Source organism: Triticum urartu, chromosome 7, assembly GCF_003073215.2.
Source record: "Triticum urartu cultivar G1812 chromosome 7, Tu2.1, whole genome shotgun sequence".
NCBI classification, from domain to species: domain Eukaryota; kingdom Viridiplantae; phylum Streptophyta; class Magnoliopsida; order Poales; family Poaceae; genus Triticum; species Triticum urartu.
In genome coordinates, this window is record NC_053028.1 from 638,868,450 (window position 1) to 638,883,390 (window position 14,941).

Consider the following 14,941-nt stretch of genomic DNA (forward strand, 5'->3'; position numbering starts at 1 on the left):
GCGAGAGTGCGAACCATATGCTGAAGAGCTATGTACCACCTGAATCTCCAATGCATATGTTCGTGAGGCAGTACATGAGGCTGCAGTTCGACAAGTCATCCGACGAGAGCTACGAGGAAAAAAGGAGTAAAATTGTAAGGAGTTCTATTTCTCTTGTTGCTAATCTATTGGCAGACTTGAATGGAATCGCTGACCAGCTTACTTTTCAGGGAGGAGTTGTGTTGCGAACAAACTCATCCATTGAGATGGATGCAAGCAAGATCTACACCAGATCCATGTTTGAGCAGTTCCAGCTGATACTGTACGAGGCAGGGGGGTACCGTGTCCAGGAGATAGAACAAGATGCCTTGTACAGGGCTACGCACACGAGACCAGACAAACGAGAGAAGTGGAGCATGGTAGTGTTCATGGTGAAGATGCACGACAGAGGTGAGCACTTCGAGTGCGAGTGCGGGCTTTTTGAACACATGGGGATGATTTGCGCACATATACTAAAGGTTAAATCACTTGACTTTCTCGTACAAGCAAGAACTTTTTTGTGGCCAAAAAACAGTTTGCGCTTTGCTAACAACATAGTATTTCCTATCTTTCGTCAGGTGATGGATTGCCTAGGGATGACTGAGATTCCGAAAAAGCACATAGTGAAAAGGTGGACAAAGGATGCGCGGGATGTACTTCCAGAACACCTGCAACACTACCAGCGAGACAAGATTGGGACGACGACATTGACTTTCAGGCATAACAGAATGTATGTGCAAGCTCTCGAGTTGGTAAGACTAGGGGATGCTAGTGTTGAAGCTTATGACACACTGATGGCTTTATTCAATCAAGCTCTGGTGGTCATGAAACCTTTCGATATGGCAAGAGATGGCTTGGGACTGGAGGACCGTGCTACAGGCAAGGGGAGAATAACTCAAAGTGCTGTTCGGGTCAATGGCATTGCAGAAGAGGAAGATAGGAATTCCGTTGAGAGCAACACGCTGGCCGGGTTGGCACCTCCCATGAAAGAAGTTAAAATTAGGCAGGCCAACAAATGCTAGGGACAAAGCGCCATATGAAGGAATGACAAAGAGGAGCAGGTTCTATAGCATCTGCAAAGGTAAGGGGTACAAACACACGACTTGCCCCGAACATGGGGATGCTCCGAAAATTCCAAGGAAGGAAGCGAAGTGCAGTAACTGTGGAGTAGTTGGACATAGGAAAAACACTTGTGGCAGAGTTACCGGCGATTGAATAGTTCGTGATGTGGTCTAGGGTTTCCTTAGGAATTCTGATGTAGCAAATATTTGTAACGTTGTAATAAGTTATGCACCCTCAACCGAAATTTGAGTATTTGAACTTTTAATTAAATAGAGTGCGGTGGAAGTGCTGAAGAGCTGCTGGTGTGTAGACATATGTTTTTGCACGTAGCAAGTATGGGCAGTGCAGGCTGATGAGATACAGAATATTTAGGCAGTGGCATGTATGGTTGCCAATAGGCTTGCATTCATGGACAGATCCTAACGCGTGGCCATGCCCTACGAACCCCCCGGGTTTAAATGTTCGAAATTTGAACTACCGCTGGCGGGATATGAGCTGGCGAAGTACTAGTACATAAAGCACTCTGAGCCGGTAGGAAGGCTCATAGCAGAAACAAAAGCTCACAAACAAGTGCCCAAGGTGAACATGGCTGCCTCCTTCAGCTGGCCCAGCTCTGGTGTGGTGATCTCCAGTCTAGCTTGGTCACCGCCAGACTATATTGGGGATGAGGTATGCAAGTTGGTTTGCCAATCTATTCCATTTAGTTCTGCAGTCAGTTTTAATCTCCTGCTTGATCGATTTTGACAGTACTTTGCGAGTCTTTCTGGGGGCGGGAAGCACTTGGACGACGGAGCATCTGGAGAGCATGAGTTCCAGGGCCATATCGATGACGAGGTAAGATGTAGAGTTTTTTTATTGGCGTGTTTTCGCGAGTTACAACTGCTAGGAAGATTCAGATGTATAATGCTTTGGGCTATTGGTACTGGCATCAATCCGTGGAGGGGTAGCTAGATGTAGAAAATGAGGGCGAGGGGGTGCGAGGGATGAAGATGCAGAGGTAATCACTGCACAATTTGGGAAGGGATCTTGTCAGTTCTATGGTTGTTGACAAAACCGGTGTCTCTTTTTTTGGTCAGGAGGTGATGCAGATGGGGAACATGGAGGAAGCCGTGGGCGATTACGATCCCGACACTGTTGAGCACGTGCCCGCGGCCGTGCTAGAGGAGGGAGAGGAGTCAGGAAACCGCGCGCAAGAAGGGCATGAGACCGAGGAAGAAGACGATGCAACCAGCCATGTGTCCAAGCGGCAGCCTGTTGAATAAGTGGCGGCCGTAGTTAGGTCAGTGGGGCAGTGGGGGTTGCATGCATGCAGTCCACCGTATGGCTCCGTCAGAAGGAGTGGGTGATCGCTAATGATAAGATGCATGGTTGCCGGTTTAGGGAGTAGTGTCGAACTGATTGCCATGATGCAATCACTATGTAATATGGATCCGATGTAGTGCTTTGCGCAAAACGAAATTTGTAGAGTGCTTATAATTAATGCAGTGGTTAGCAGTAGTTGTTAAAAATAGTTAAGCGAACTAGCGTGCGGGCTATACGGAAGTGGGGAGTTGTTTATTTAGAAACACCTGGTCTCTTGGTAAGTGGCATGCATGCCTTGAATAATTAGAATTAAAAATGGTAGGAGCGTGGATAGCAGGAGTTTGCATGCATGCAGATGAGTCGCTGCATCTGTGGCCCACTGCATGTGGAAGTAAGAAGCAGTCCATGCATGCCAATCCAAACCCAAGGGATCTGGTGTGAGAAAATCTTTGTCAGGGAGTTTCCGTGGATCTAAGCTTAAAGTGGTGGAGTAAATGTAGTCTGTGTCGGATGAACAGTACGTCAGACGTAGCGTAGCAAAAAGATGGTACAAAAGGCAGCGGAGATGTCGGAAACAACCCTTGCGGAGGGACCGGTCCTTCAACGTCGAGCCAACTGCAGATGGGACCATATAGATACACTTACCAGTGAACCCTTCATGCCTAACTTTTTTTGGAATGTTCCAAAGGTACCATATGCACGTACGTGCACGAGATGGAGATAAAAGCCGTCGGCACTGTACGTGTAGCGTAGGAATAAAAGGTAAGCTGCCGGTACAAGCGAAAAATGCATGTTGCACTCTGGAGTTTGTATGGCGGGCTCGTTTTGGAGGGTAGGCGCGCGGTAGCTGGCGATAGTAAATGACAGTAGTAAAAAAAATAAAATGAGATGTAATACATGCGGACTAGAAGAAGCTGCCGGGGAGGGTGTAGAGAACAGTGCTCACTGTGGAGAAGAGGGTAATAGGGGATAGAAGCAGAGCAAAGTAGTAGAGCCAAGAGCAGAGTCCACTAGGGTTGGGTCTAATCCGGCGACCGTGGAGGAACAACGGTGGGAGGAGATCCTAAACCGGCGCATGCGGAGGTAAGCTTCGTATTCCCCTCGCTATTACTCATTGGCTGGAGCGCTGGGTTCCTAATCTGCTGCTGGCCATGCTTGCGCAGCCGCCAATGGCGGAGCTGTCCGTGGGGTCGTCGTCGTCCAGGCGACATCGGTCACCGTTGGCTACGAGGAGAAGCAGCGCATGGGGATGCCTTGGAGGCGAGCCGTTCAAGGTGACGCATGGAGTTGACCTGGAGAAGACCGGAACCATGCGGGGTGTGTTCTCTGGGGCGCCTCTCCTGGGAGTAGGCACGATGTGCTACCCGCTTGTGCACAAGACAGGGCTTGGATCTTTGCTTACGGTGAGGTGCTCTAGTCCGTTTGGCAAGAACTTTTACAGGTAGTGCCTAGAGCGTGTGGACACGTCGGAGAAGTATACATTGAAATTCCACTTCCGTGATGGTGAAATCCGTGAGATAACAAGGCGGGACGTAGAGAGAATCATGGGGGTTAAGTCTGGTAGTAGGAAGATTAAGCTAGGGACACCAAAAGATAAGGGGAAAAAAGTTGAGGCGGTACAGAAGTTGTTGAATCTACGGATGAACGGTAAGAGAGGCATTAGCATATCAGATCTGAAGAAAACTCTTCAGATTTGTGATGCTTACGGCGTGAACAAGGAGACAAGTGGGCCGATTTTGGCAGCATACACGTTGTTGTCTTGCTCAACTTTAGTATCCCCACGTCCACCGAACGCAAATGTGCCAGATGAGCTGCTCGCTTGCGTGGCAAAACCAAAAGAAATATGTGAGTACGACTGGGCTGGGTACATACTAGACGTCCTGTGATCAAGCGCTGATAAATACCAACATGAACTGAACCAGGGTACTACTGTTTCACCCCAGGGGGTTCACATCTCTTCATTCAGGTACGTTGGATGTTAACTGAGGTCATGAAATTTTTAAGACATGTATGCTGCTTTGCGAGTACTAATCCATCTGACTCTCATTTTGCAGCTTTACTACCTGGAGTGGGTGGATTTTGGTGTCCACAGTATGTCGACGGAGTTGGTTCCCAAAATTGGTGCGTACACCTCTGAAAAAATGAATGAGTTGATCAAGATGGACGTTGAGGACAGAGGACACCCAATCCCTTTGTTGAAGGTATTTCCTTATCTCTGTAGGCCACATGTCAAAAATGCAATTTTTGAGATGACATAGTTGTTCAGCGTGGATAAAAAACATTAATTCTAACAAAGTGTGAAATGGTTTTCCTGCAGACAAGATCAGAGGACAGCATGAGGCATAGGGGGGAAATCCAGCATCCTGTAATTGCTAGCTTTGCTACCTTAGCAGAGGTGTGTTGCATGATGTGAGGACAGTACACCATTTAATTGACATTCAACACTAATATGTTGCTCTCTGTGCAGAGGAAAACTGGGGTTGGAGGAATACTTGATCAAGAGGTGGTGGATAAGTTCAAGAATATAATTTTACAACTTGCAACTGAACTGAGCGGATCAGAAGGCGGAAAAAAACTTAGTGACAACAGGAAGACATCGCTAGTGGATGAAGCTCTGCTAACGGTGGAGGGCATGAAGTCAAACATACTTGAGCTACTACTAAAGGAGATGGGATATGTAAATATGACAGAAAATGAGAAGGCATGCAAGTTGCCTAATAAATTTGAAAGCATTTGAAATTAATTTGCATTCATGCCATGTGTCACATTTGGTTACTAATTGTGCAGGTACAAACTATTTCCTGGATCTGTAGATGAAATGCATCATGTGGAAGTGGCTCCCCAAAGTGACGGTTCTGCAACGGGGGCGCAGACGGGGGCAACCAGGGTGCTCGAGCCATGTGGTGTAGCGGATGACGCTGCAGCGGTTTCATACGGGACAAACTCAGAAGATGCGGCATTATCACTTATCCGAGTGAGAGATGAGACGCTGAAAACGGGGACGGAGCCTGAGGATGCAGACAATGATGGAGAATCGCCTCCTGCGGTGGAACACCATACATCAGGTCAGTAGAGAAATAAAACAAAAATGAATTGTGTGTGCCTGATATCAAAAATGAATTGTGTGTGCCTGATATCATTTTGAATATTCAGAGAGCTATGGATTGGTGACGGCAAGTGATTTCATGTCAAATGCAAGGATGGAAGAGGACATTGTTGAAATCAGAGGTAAACTGTAAGAAGAAGCATCGCATGGTAGTGCAGGGTCACTACTGCTGGGAAATTGGTCGAAATAACTATAATTGTTGATCTGGCAGATCGAGGGGACAATGTATCTGCAGTAGATAAAAGTCAAGACGTAGGGCACAAGGAGATGAAGGGAGGAAAGAAAATGGCGACCTTGCTAAAGAGATTAGAACCTAGGCGACCAAAAAGAAAGTGCGCTTTGTCTCAGAGATAGCTGACATAATCCCCCACATAGCGGACTTGGACAACAAAGCTGAAGGTGAGTCGGCAAAGTTTTGTTTTTTAAATTCCTGCATTTTGGTACATCGATTCATTAGTATGAAGTGCTTCACTCAGGAACAGGGGGCATGGCCCATATGGTGGTGAACCAAGAAAATGCTACATGTCAAGATGAAGAGATGGGACAAGGTGGAGATCAAGTAGCCGGTCCAGGTGCGACTGACTGTAAGGCCCTTATGGTGGTGAAGCAAGAAGATGCTACATGACAAGATGAAGAGGTGGGACAAGATGGAGAACAAGAAGCCAGTTCGGGTTTGACTTACTATAAGGCATCACTTCCAGCATCAGAGGGAGGTGGCGTGGTGCTGGCTTTGCCATTTTGTGAGGACGGGCCAGTTCAGGAATTGGAGAACTATGTTGAAGCTGCAGTCCATGGGATTTCCTCTGTGGGTAAAAATACATGCGACACCCAAACAACAAGAGCTGAAGATGTTTGTTCAACAGGTATTTTTGAGCTAGTAAACTAATTTTTTGCTGGTGAGGTTAGACAACGGCTAATTGATTGGAAAATGTTTTCTGATGCAGCAATGTTAGTTGGTTTCCTCCACAGCTCCGAAGCTAATTTGGCTATCCCGGAGAAGGGAGCAGGTAAAATGAAGTGCTTAGATAGGAGGGTGGAAAGACATTTGTGTATTTCAAACTTTGATCTGAACATCATGCCTGACTATGCAGGGGTTAACCAGATTGAAGTTGAGAATGTACAGATTAAGAACACCGATGACTGCACGCTGGTTGAAGGTCAAACTTCAGGGGGGCAGGTAAAAAATGCTACATGCCTGTTGACTTTCATTTACTGGTAGTAAAAAACAGGATCTTGGAATGGAAAGTAGGTAGTGACATTTCTTTTGTACTACGGCAGGACAAGATGTTTCTACATTTGCCAAGGGAGCATTGGTTCATTTTTTTTGCACGTAGTGAAGTTGGAAATGGAGGCAGACTTCCCTGGGAAACTAGGACTCTATAATGAGCAGCCACGGCCGAAGAGTGTGATCCTTTTCTATGATTTGTTGAAGAAATGTGACGATGAAATTGATCTAGCAAAGTAGGTTCTACTTAGTTTAGTGACTGCAAGTTTTTTTTGAACTTAGTTCATGGTAGGCGTGGGTGCAGACGAACTAAGTATACATAAATTTTTGCAGGAGATGGTTTATGCACGAGCATCCACAATGGATGGTGCTGAGAGGGGAAGATTTTGTGGATCAATTCGGACCCTGGGGGGAGCTAGACAGGCTAGGCATGACAGGGATTTGGAGAGCGCTAAATTGGCTAGAGAACAAGATGTATAGAGGAGGGAAGAATCGATGGAGAGCTATTCCGGACCCAAACTTGATGGTAAGCCGGATTCCATTAAGTGGCTTGCAAGCTTTGCATATTGAAAAGAATTAAGACATTTTACGATATTTGCTGCAGGTGGAGATTATGATGAAGGACCACCACAACATGATAGACTTTGAGTGTGTGAGGAGAATGCTTTGTGAAGAGTACACTGGGTACAACCTTCGAAATGTGGAGCAGGTTAGCTGAAGTTTTCCATTGAAAGAGAGGCATTAAGAAGAAAAGTTATAAGTTGACTAATTACATAAGCTCAACTAATGATGAACAGCTACTAATGTTGATGAACGACATGGAGAGCTGGTCAGTATATGCTGTGAACTTGAAGATGAAGAAGGTGGTCATCATGGATCCATCTGATTGCAATGCTGATGACTCTACAACAAAAGATAGGCACTGGCGTAATTTAAGTAAATTTCTGAAGGGGTTGATTCATTGCATCAACGAATGCTTCCCGGGGTGGGAAATGACAAGGCAGGGCTGGCAAGCGGAGTACAAATATGATCTACATGAACGTTGCTCCAGGTAAAGTACATGTTATCTTATCTCCACCTATTTTATGGACCTAGTAATCTAGTTCAATCTAGTTATTGTTCTGGAATGTGGCAACAACGAGGAAACAGGCTACTACTGCATCCACATACTGAGAGAGTTCGATGGCGACAGTCTCGCTAGCCCAGTGACAAAGGTAATCTCTGTTTGAACTATAACCAAAAAAGAAGAAGAACATGTATGAATTGCAGTGGATGACGGCTTTCTTGCTTCCATTTTGATACTGCAGGGGGCTGCAAAATACCTACGGAAGAGCCTACCATACCAGATGTGCACTATGGGGGCAAAGAGGCGGGAGCTGCCAGAGAAGATAGAGATGATGAGAGCTCGACGAGCTGTTGATCAGACCAAGGTTGTGCATATTGATTATCTCAAATTGCAACAACCGTGATGAAGCAAAAACTCCGCTCTAGCAATAAAATGTGATAATACCTATGGATATCAGTCAGTGGTTATGTATGAACATAAGACTACGTTTGGAATGGCTGTGCTGCTTAAGACTACGTCATTATCTGGTTTCATGCAATGTAAGACTTCAAAAATCATGCCTGCAGTCGCCGCAGCTGGTTTCATGTAATGGAAGACTTCATATGGCATGCATGCCGTGTCCGCATCTCCTTACAGCGCCAACGGTTTGTGTGGACTCATAATCTCATGGCTTTTAAGTTCCAAAAACATCTGCTGCAATGACATTTAGTTAGTAGGGTCGTTCATGCTTTCCAAATACAGAAAAATAGAAGGGATCATGTTCTTAACTTGGCTGTAATTGATGTAGGAAGCATAGCCTTGGCTGTGGAGATAGACTGGAAAAGTTTTTAAATGATTCTGCAAAGAACATAGGGAAAAAATCAGGAATATACATGACTGGAACACATTTGTGAACCTTCATTTGCAGTGGAATGGAAAAAGAAGAGAACTAGTTTGTGAGATAGTGTGCACAGTTTTTAGAAAGTTGTGAAAAGTGAGGTCATGGATGCAAGCATTAACATAGCTGGATTACTTGGAAAAATTGTAGAACATAAGGAAAACGAATGGAGCTGCAGGGTTGACCAAAGTACATAGTAAAACTCTATCCATGGTTACATGTCCAGACACAGGAGGACTCATGCACCGAAACACATGATGATTACAAACTTGCAGTAAGTCATGGTACAAGTTTGACATAAGAAATCAACAACATCGCATAAGAGCTCTCATTAAGTTACTACGGATGTTTCATCAGCTATGTCATCAGGCGCTAAGATGTTCCACATCACGTCTGGTGGCACAGAAGATTTGTTGCCTTGTAACTTGAAGGTTTCATGGAATAAATGAAGGCGCATTCTGTCAATATTGTTCTGAAAAAAAAACAAAAGGACATTAGCTAGATCAAATAAAATGACAGGTTGTGATGTTATGGTTCAGTACCGCTTGCATACAAACCTTAGTTAGTGGCACGGTTGCCTTGCTGCCATTGTAGAATCGAAGAAGATGAAGGACACATACTGCCGAATCTTCCCTACAGTATGAAATCTGAAATGAGAAGACAAACTTTATTTGGGGGCAGTTGTCAAAAGGGAAATGTAGCGACATTGACCTAAAAAGCTGTATTACCTAGAGAAAAGAGTGTCAGCCACTCGAGGGTACTTAGTGGTCCAATTTTCTTTACTCACAGGCCATCCCGAGAAAAACTCTGATATACACTTGAACAAACCGTCGTGCAATATGGAGACTGCAGCTTCGTGCATAGCTCGAACTTCGGGAGTGCACCCACTAGGACTAGAGAGAGGGTCTAGTATATGTACTTCAGTTGCAACCATGTCCCATAAATAGAGTGACCAGCCATGTGGTGTTGGCACTGGAACATAAAACTTGGGCACGGAAAAAACAGCCTCATTAGTTCAAAACATGAAACGGAGAACTGCTGACATGGATTTACAGAAAACCAGTACACACATACGTTCTGGCAAGTGTGCAGGGGGTAGAGAATGTGTTGTCCAACAAACTGCTCTTGTATTTGGATCAGGTGGATGAAATCCATACCAGCAAGAAATAACACCTGATATTAAAAGATATATCAAATAAGAACAGATGTTAGCAAAACTTTTATTTAAAAACAGTCGTAAACATAAAAAATAACTGAACTAACCGCCAAGTCATTGTCCAATATGTGAGGAAAGCTCATGTATGGACGATCTGGGTTTTCTTCCATGAAAATCTTAATGCAGCGTCGAAACAGGAGAGTAGCCATTTCATGCTGGAGATCGACAGGGGCAAGGAACTGATTCCTGATTTGCAGACCAGACACGGAGAGGTGACGAGGAGTGTTGTGGACTGTCCAGTTGCTGCAAATAAAGGATTGTTTTCGTCAGTACGATAGGGGGGACAAGGTGACAGAAAAGATTGAAATAAGGGAGACGACCTGTTCAAACATTCCGCGCTAGCATTGCGAATGAAATCTTGGAGCTGCTCCATAAGAACAGTAGACTGCGGGGGAGCAGGACAATAGCCTGCCATCCAAGGATATTTTTTTTTGCAAAGCCAGACGATGTGATGTATTTCCTCTGAGGCAACGGCCTCAGTGAATGGGCAAACACGGGGGCATCAGGGTCATCGCAGTTAAGGCGGATTTACACCTCCAAGACAACGCTGCTAACTGACGAAGCGTACTCAGAAAGGCGAACTGAATAAGTTGTGCTAGAACCATGGTCCCTCTTTGGTCTACATGAATCAACGAGAAGTGGATCACTAGCGGCGCGCTTGGATCGGTAGTTAGGGCTTGGGGAGGGGTTCGTATCTGCGAAATATAAATTGCAGCCATAAGTAAGATATCCCATGTGGTAAGGTTTGATTTACACCCTAAGTGATGAAAAAATGTACCTGCCATGGCTGTCATATCTAGACGTCGACCAGGAATGCTCAGTGCAGCAGGGGTCCGCATCGAAGGGTCTATGAAAACAAGGAAAAATCCATGGCGTGCCATTAGACAAAATTCATCTACGAAAACTGTATATGCAAATACAAACATGAATGTGGTTGGAGGATGAAAGTCAGTACCTGGAGTTGATGAACGATCACGCATTGGACAATCCAGATAACCTCTAATAGAGCAGCACATGCAACGGCTCTACAAGTTAAAGAACATTTTTTGGGCGAATGAGTGCATGTCTTCCTGGATATTCTGCATCGCAGTGTTCATGTGGAGTACCACCCTCGCGTATTGTTGCCTCAACACGATTGCGAGTGGATCACCAAACTGCGGGCAATGGGAGATGCAAAACCAATAAGTAGGTTGTATTTTGAGAGTGTGATCTGTAAGCTATCGCAAGAACAAAAAATTGTTGGCATACCAACTGAGGGTAGTTGAGTCTAATGAAATTGGAGAAGTCTGACGCAGAAAATTGCCCTGGAGGGAATTAAGAGCTCGGCGTGTGAGGCGAACATCGAATGCTCGTTGGCTGACCGATTGCAGCCCTAGCGGAACATTGAGGTGGTGTACTCCAATTAGGCCCGTATGGCACGTCTCGTAAGTTACCAACCGAGGACATAAAATTTGATCTCGTGTAGCAAAGCCCATGAGGATCCCTAAGCTGAAACACAGAAATTAAGTATCAGTAACCGCACCAACCGCACAACGCGAACCGGCCACTGGAACACAACAACAACACCCAGACACCGCGCCAAAACAACACCACACAACAGGAACCACCCAAAAACACCACCTACCCCCCCCCCCCCCCCCCCCCCCCCCACACACACACACACACAAATGTGCTGACACCATAAAAACATTAGTAGCTTGGCAAAACATACCATGGCACTAGTGTAGGTGCTTGGCGACTTGCCAATGTCCGTGGCCATGGTGATCATTCGTCTAAGTGTGGCCCTGTCAAAGGCACTGATCCTCGGGAAAATATCATGTTTTGTCGTGAAAATACCAAGTTCAAGGTTATCAAGGAAGAAAACCTGCCACAGAAAATATAACGACCGATCAACAATATTTCTGTTGAAATAGATGGCATATATCCCAACAAAAATTTAAACACACCTGAAGAAACAAGTGACAGCCAGTGAGGTTGATAGTCTGAACATTCATCACCAAATCTTTTTGCAATTTGGTAACCGAATCCGTCAGACAGCTGAGTACATACTCACACCAATTAAATTGTTGAATGTTCTCCGGATTTGCAAGTGCTCCCCAAAAATCTATGGTGGCATAATTGTGCTTCGTGGACGGCACCAGAATATGTCCCATCATGACGATAACAAAAGCAATCTGGAAACAATCCTTCTCCAGCTTGCCAGAATCCTCTGTTATGTCCCGCTTCAGGAATTCCTCTGCAGCTCGAAGGCTGTGAGCTCCAACTTGATCCATCCTCAAGGTGCGTTTGATAAAATCAACAGAATTAGGATTTACATCCGCATCCCGGCCCTTGACATCTCGGCTGCCACATGGTATGCCGAAAACTTTTCCAACATCCTCTGCCCAAAATTTTAACACCTTCTTCTCAGTGATGTGAATCGCACACCGGTGTACTCCCACGTTGCTCATTAGCCATGCACTAAGCCTGAGATTAAATTTCTGGTGCGTTGGGAGGTCAAGCATACCTCCAAAACCGATCTCAGTCACAAGCCACTTCTTGTACTCGCTAAAATCCTTGATAACTGCGACAACTTGCTTCACTGACATCCTGGAAGTGTAGTTGGGTGCTTGCTCCAGATTTGGATCTGTGTCTGAGGTCCGACCCTGCGGCATGGGGATCTGCTCAACTTCTAGTTCGTCATCATCGCAGTTCCCAGAGCGAGACATCTGCTCAATCAAAAAAGAAGGTGCAGGCATGCAAGAAATCAACCATAGATTCGTGATAAATAAGAGAAGATAGTTACGAACACCGGCATGGAGGTTGAGAGAGGGTTACCTTCGGAGAGGAAGAGCAGCGGACCCATGTGGAGAAGCTACAATGATGGTAAATGACTAGTAGTTGGGACAGGGGTGGGGTGGTACATGGTGGGTGCTGGGGTAGTTGAGGCGGAGTCAAGGTAAAATAAATGAGCCCATGGCGCGTATTTTACAGTTGTAATGCTGATCGCATGGCCAGCATGCTGCTCGTTTGTATTTGTGAAAACCGGACGATAATAAAGAGACAAAAAAAACGAAAGCATTAACTACTCATTCTGCCATTTTAAGCTGATTAACACACAGGCATAACATAACATAGGGTCATTTGTGAGATCCTAAACTGATAGTCCGTGGTCGAAATCACATCAGCCATACATAATGACACACATAACTGAAACTAGCTGACATGCACCCGGTACAAGCACAGGAGAACACCTGATGCATCTACTGCCAGCACCTAAACTATCGGAACTATGCCTAATGGCCGCCTCACTTAAAATACACCACTGCCAGTATGAGGACAGAGATGCCAAGCAAGAACATGAGAAGAATCAATGCGGCGCCCAGCATAAGCACCATGGCCCTGCCGAAATCTGGACCACCACGCGCCTTGGTATTCCTGTCCTGCTCTGATCCATTCGCCAGAGGAAACCCGGTAGTCTCCTAGATGACATCCATACGAGCAGGGCGGTGCTGCAAACCATGAACAGATGAGCTTGGTGGGGGCGCCAGCGATCGGGATCTACCGGACCTTAGGATCAAATGATAGTTCTCTTGCCACTCAAAGAATTCGCACTGCCTAGACTGAAAAAACCAAAGGAAGAACAGATCAAGAACTCGAAAACTGGAAAAAATATTGTTGAGCCAGATCTGATATTAGGATTGAGGAACTCACTGTCCACAGGACACACCAGTAGTAGCAATTTCCAGGCCTTTTGCCGCTGACAGTGATGTCGCTGACAACTTCCCGAAGACATCTAGGGCATGGAATCAGCGGGAGCAACTCCGTGTCGGGATCCTGCGGACCGGAGGAAGAAGAAGCAGACATGGTGGTGGAGGATGGGATCTAGTGACAATGGGGATCTAGTGACGATGGTAGTGGAGGATGGGATCTGAAGACATATATCTCATGGGGGAACCTGCTGGCCGCCCGTGAGCTCACAAAGTGGGCCACGCAACCAGGAGTTCAGGGAAAACGGCCCATGACCACGACAAACAGCCCAAATAATCTCAGTAACGATAGGACCGTAGTGGACCAAATTAGCTGGGCCTCATAATTGACTACAGACAACCAAGAGGAGCATTGTTCTAAAAATGCTGGGCTAACGAGATACAATGGCATATACCTGCATGAGCGGGCATCTCTAGGAGGACGAACGTCCTGGATAATGTGACCATATGCCAGTACGACCCATATTGAATTTTCGCTATGCGTTCCTCCTTTATGTCCGAATAGTTGAAGGCCGCCCCTAAAATTTTCTGTTTGGTGGAAGGTGATTAGAAATTTGATGGAAGACAAATAGTAGCATTTACCGGAAGCTACTAATTAGCATTATATTTAGAGGAAGCTACTAACGATAGCTAGCACGCATGATATTTGGCGGAAGCTACTAATGCACGTTGTTGCACAAGCTACTAATACAATGCTAATGATATGCACTTTTTTTGGAAGCTACTACTGATATGCTATGTTTGCATACTCAAGTGCTTAGTATGTGTCCGCTGCTATTTGACGAAAGGTTGATGGAAGGCAGTCACTATTTGGCTGAACATTATTGCCGCTACTATTTTTTAAGTTAATAGAGATGAACATTTAAGGTATATATAGCCAGATGACCGGTTCCCGTAACATATATGCGGACACGGACGCGTCTGGAGACGGCCCGTGGAATGATAGTGTGTTCATCATCTTAAGAGATAGCGTTGGAGATGCCCTTGCTACTCAGTAGTCGAGTTCTCTTCATTCCCCACCAGCATCTCCATCACACAACTTCTCGATCTATGGAATGGGAACCAGAGTAGCAGGATCCATGTTTCGCCCTTGTCGGCATCTGGACCACCTGGTCCCAAGTCCTTCATGCCATCCTCACCAGCCCCCTACCTTTGGCCACTCTTTGCTCACCTTGCTCATGCTCATCAATCCCGCCACCTTGATGGCCCTTTGCTCCCACATCGACCTTGACCAAGACGACGGTTTGAGGCTCCCCCGTCTCATCGTGGACTGGGCTGGTTTACTCCACTTTTGAAGTTCTGTCATAACTGAGCTCTAAG

At 45.7% G+C, this 14,941-nt stretch overlaps 2 protein-coding genes across 8 annotated transcripts; one reads left to right on the forward strand and one right to left on the reverse strand.

The window, feature by feature from the left end:
- The first annotated feature begins 3,487 nt into the window (after nucleotides 1-3,487).
- On the forward strand, nucleotides 3,488-8,331 carry LOC125519485. 5 transcript variants are annotated; one of them, XM_048684284.1, is made up of 12 exons: nucleotides 3,488-4,348; nucleotides 4,437-4,583; nucleotides 4,700-5,447; nucleotides 5,536-6,351; nucleotides 6,433-6,495; nucleotides 6,580-6,665; nucleotides 6,767-6,949; nucleotides 7,047-7,239; nucleotides 7,318-7,422; nucleotides 7,511-7,764; nucleotides 7,863-7,927; nucleotides 8,021-8,331. In XM_048684284.1, the coding sequence occupies exons 6-11, from the start codon at nucleotides 6,604-6,606 to the stop codon at nucleotides 7,912-7,914; spliced, it is 849 nt and encodes a 282-aa protein (XP_048540241.1). In that variant the 5' UTR covers nucleotides 3,488-4,348; nucleotides 4,437-4,583; nucleotides 4,700-5,447; nucleotides 5,536-6,351; nucleotides 6,433-6,495; nucleotides 6,580-6,603; the 3' UTR covers nucleotides 7,915-7,927; nucleotides 8,021-8,331. The 5 variants fall into 5 exon arrangements, with proteins under 5 accessions (XP_048540241.1, XP_048540240.1, XP_048540237.1 ...); XM_048684283.1 differs by having other exon boundaries at nucleotides 6,433-6,665; XM_048684280.1 differs by having other exon boundaries at nucleotides 5,536-5,887; nucleotides 5,965-6,665.
- A 479-nt stretch (nucleotides 8,332-8,810) lies between these two features.
- On the reverse strand, nucleotides 8,811-13,791 carry LOC125519484. Of its 3 annotated transcripts, XM_048684278.1 has the most exons (13): nucleotides 13,566-13,791; nucleotides 12,690-13,474; nucleotides 11,819-12,580; nucleotides 11,584-11,736; nucleotides 11,121-11,360; nucleotides 10,828-11,026; nucleotides 10,651-10,719; nucleotides 10,193-10,567; nucleotides 9,920-10,115; nucleotides 9,731-9,829; nucleotides 9,385-9,641; nucleotides 9,214-9,303; nucleotides 8,811-9,128 (listed from the first exon to the last, which is right to left on the reverse strand). In XM_048684278.1, exons 3-5 carry the CDS (start codon nucleotides 12,578-12,580, stop codon nucleotides 11,187-11,189), a joined length of 1,089 nt encoding a protein of 362 aa, XP_048540235.1. In that variant the 5' UTR covers nucleotides 12,690-13,474; nucleotides 13,566-13,791; the 3' UTR covers nucleotides 8,811-9,128; nucleotides 9,214-9,303; nucleotides 9,385-9,641; nucleotides 9,731-9,829; nucleotides 9,920-10,115; nucleotides 10,193-10,567; nucleotides 10,651-10,719; nucleotides 10,828-11,026; nucleotides 11,121-11,186. The 3 variants fall into 3 exon arrangements, with proteins under 3 accessions (XP_048540235.1, XP_048540234.1, XP_048540233.1); XM_048684277.1 differs by lacking the exons at nucleotides 12,690-13,474; nucleotides 13,566-13,791 and having other exon boundaries at nucleotides 9,214-9,289; nucleotides 11,819-12,683; XM_048684276.1 differs by lacking the exons at nucleotides 12,690-13,474; nucleotides 13,566-13,791 and having other exon boundaries at nucleotides 11,819-12,683.
- Between the last annotated feature and the right edge of the window lie 1,150 nt (nucleotides 13,792-14,941).

Bases quoted from the DNA above. Each gene is read 5' to 3' on its own strand.
- LOC125519485 (XM_048684279.1), top strand. From the start codon at position 6,574: ATGCAGGGGTTAACCAGATTGAAGTTGAGAATGTACAGATTAAGAACA. The intron at 7,423-7,510 runs GTTAGCTGAAGT...AATGATGAACAG, and splicing joins ACCTTCGAAATGTGGAGCAG to CTACTAATGTTGATGAACGA. The intron at 7,765-7,862 runs GTAAAGTACATG...ACGAGGAAACAG, and splicing joins CTACATGAACGTTGCTCCAG to GCTACTACTGCATCCACATA.
- LOC125519484 (XM_048684277.1), bottom strand. From the start codon at position 12,610: ATGCCTGCACCTTCTTTTTTGATTGAGCAGATGTCTCGCTCTGGGAAC. The intron at 11,737-11,818 runs GTGTGTTTAAAT...TTTCTGTGGCAG, and splicing joins GCTGTCACTTGTTTCTTCAG to GTTTTCTTCCTTGATAACCT. The intron at 11,361-11,583 runs GTATGTTTTGCC...TCTGTGTTTCAG, and splicing joins GCACCTACACTAGTGCCATG to CTTAGGGATCCTCATGGGCT.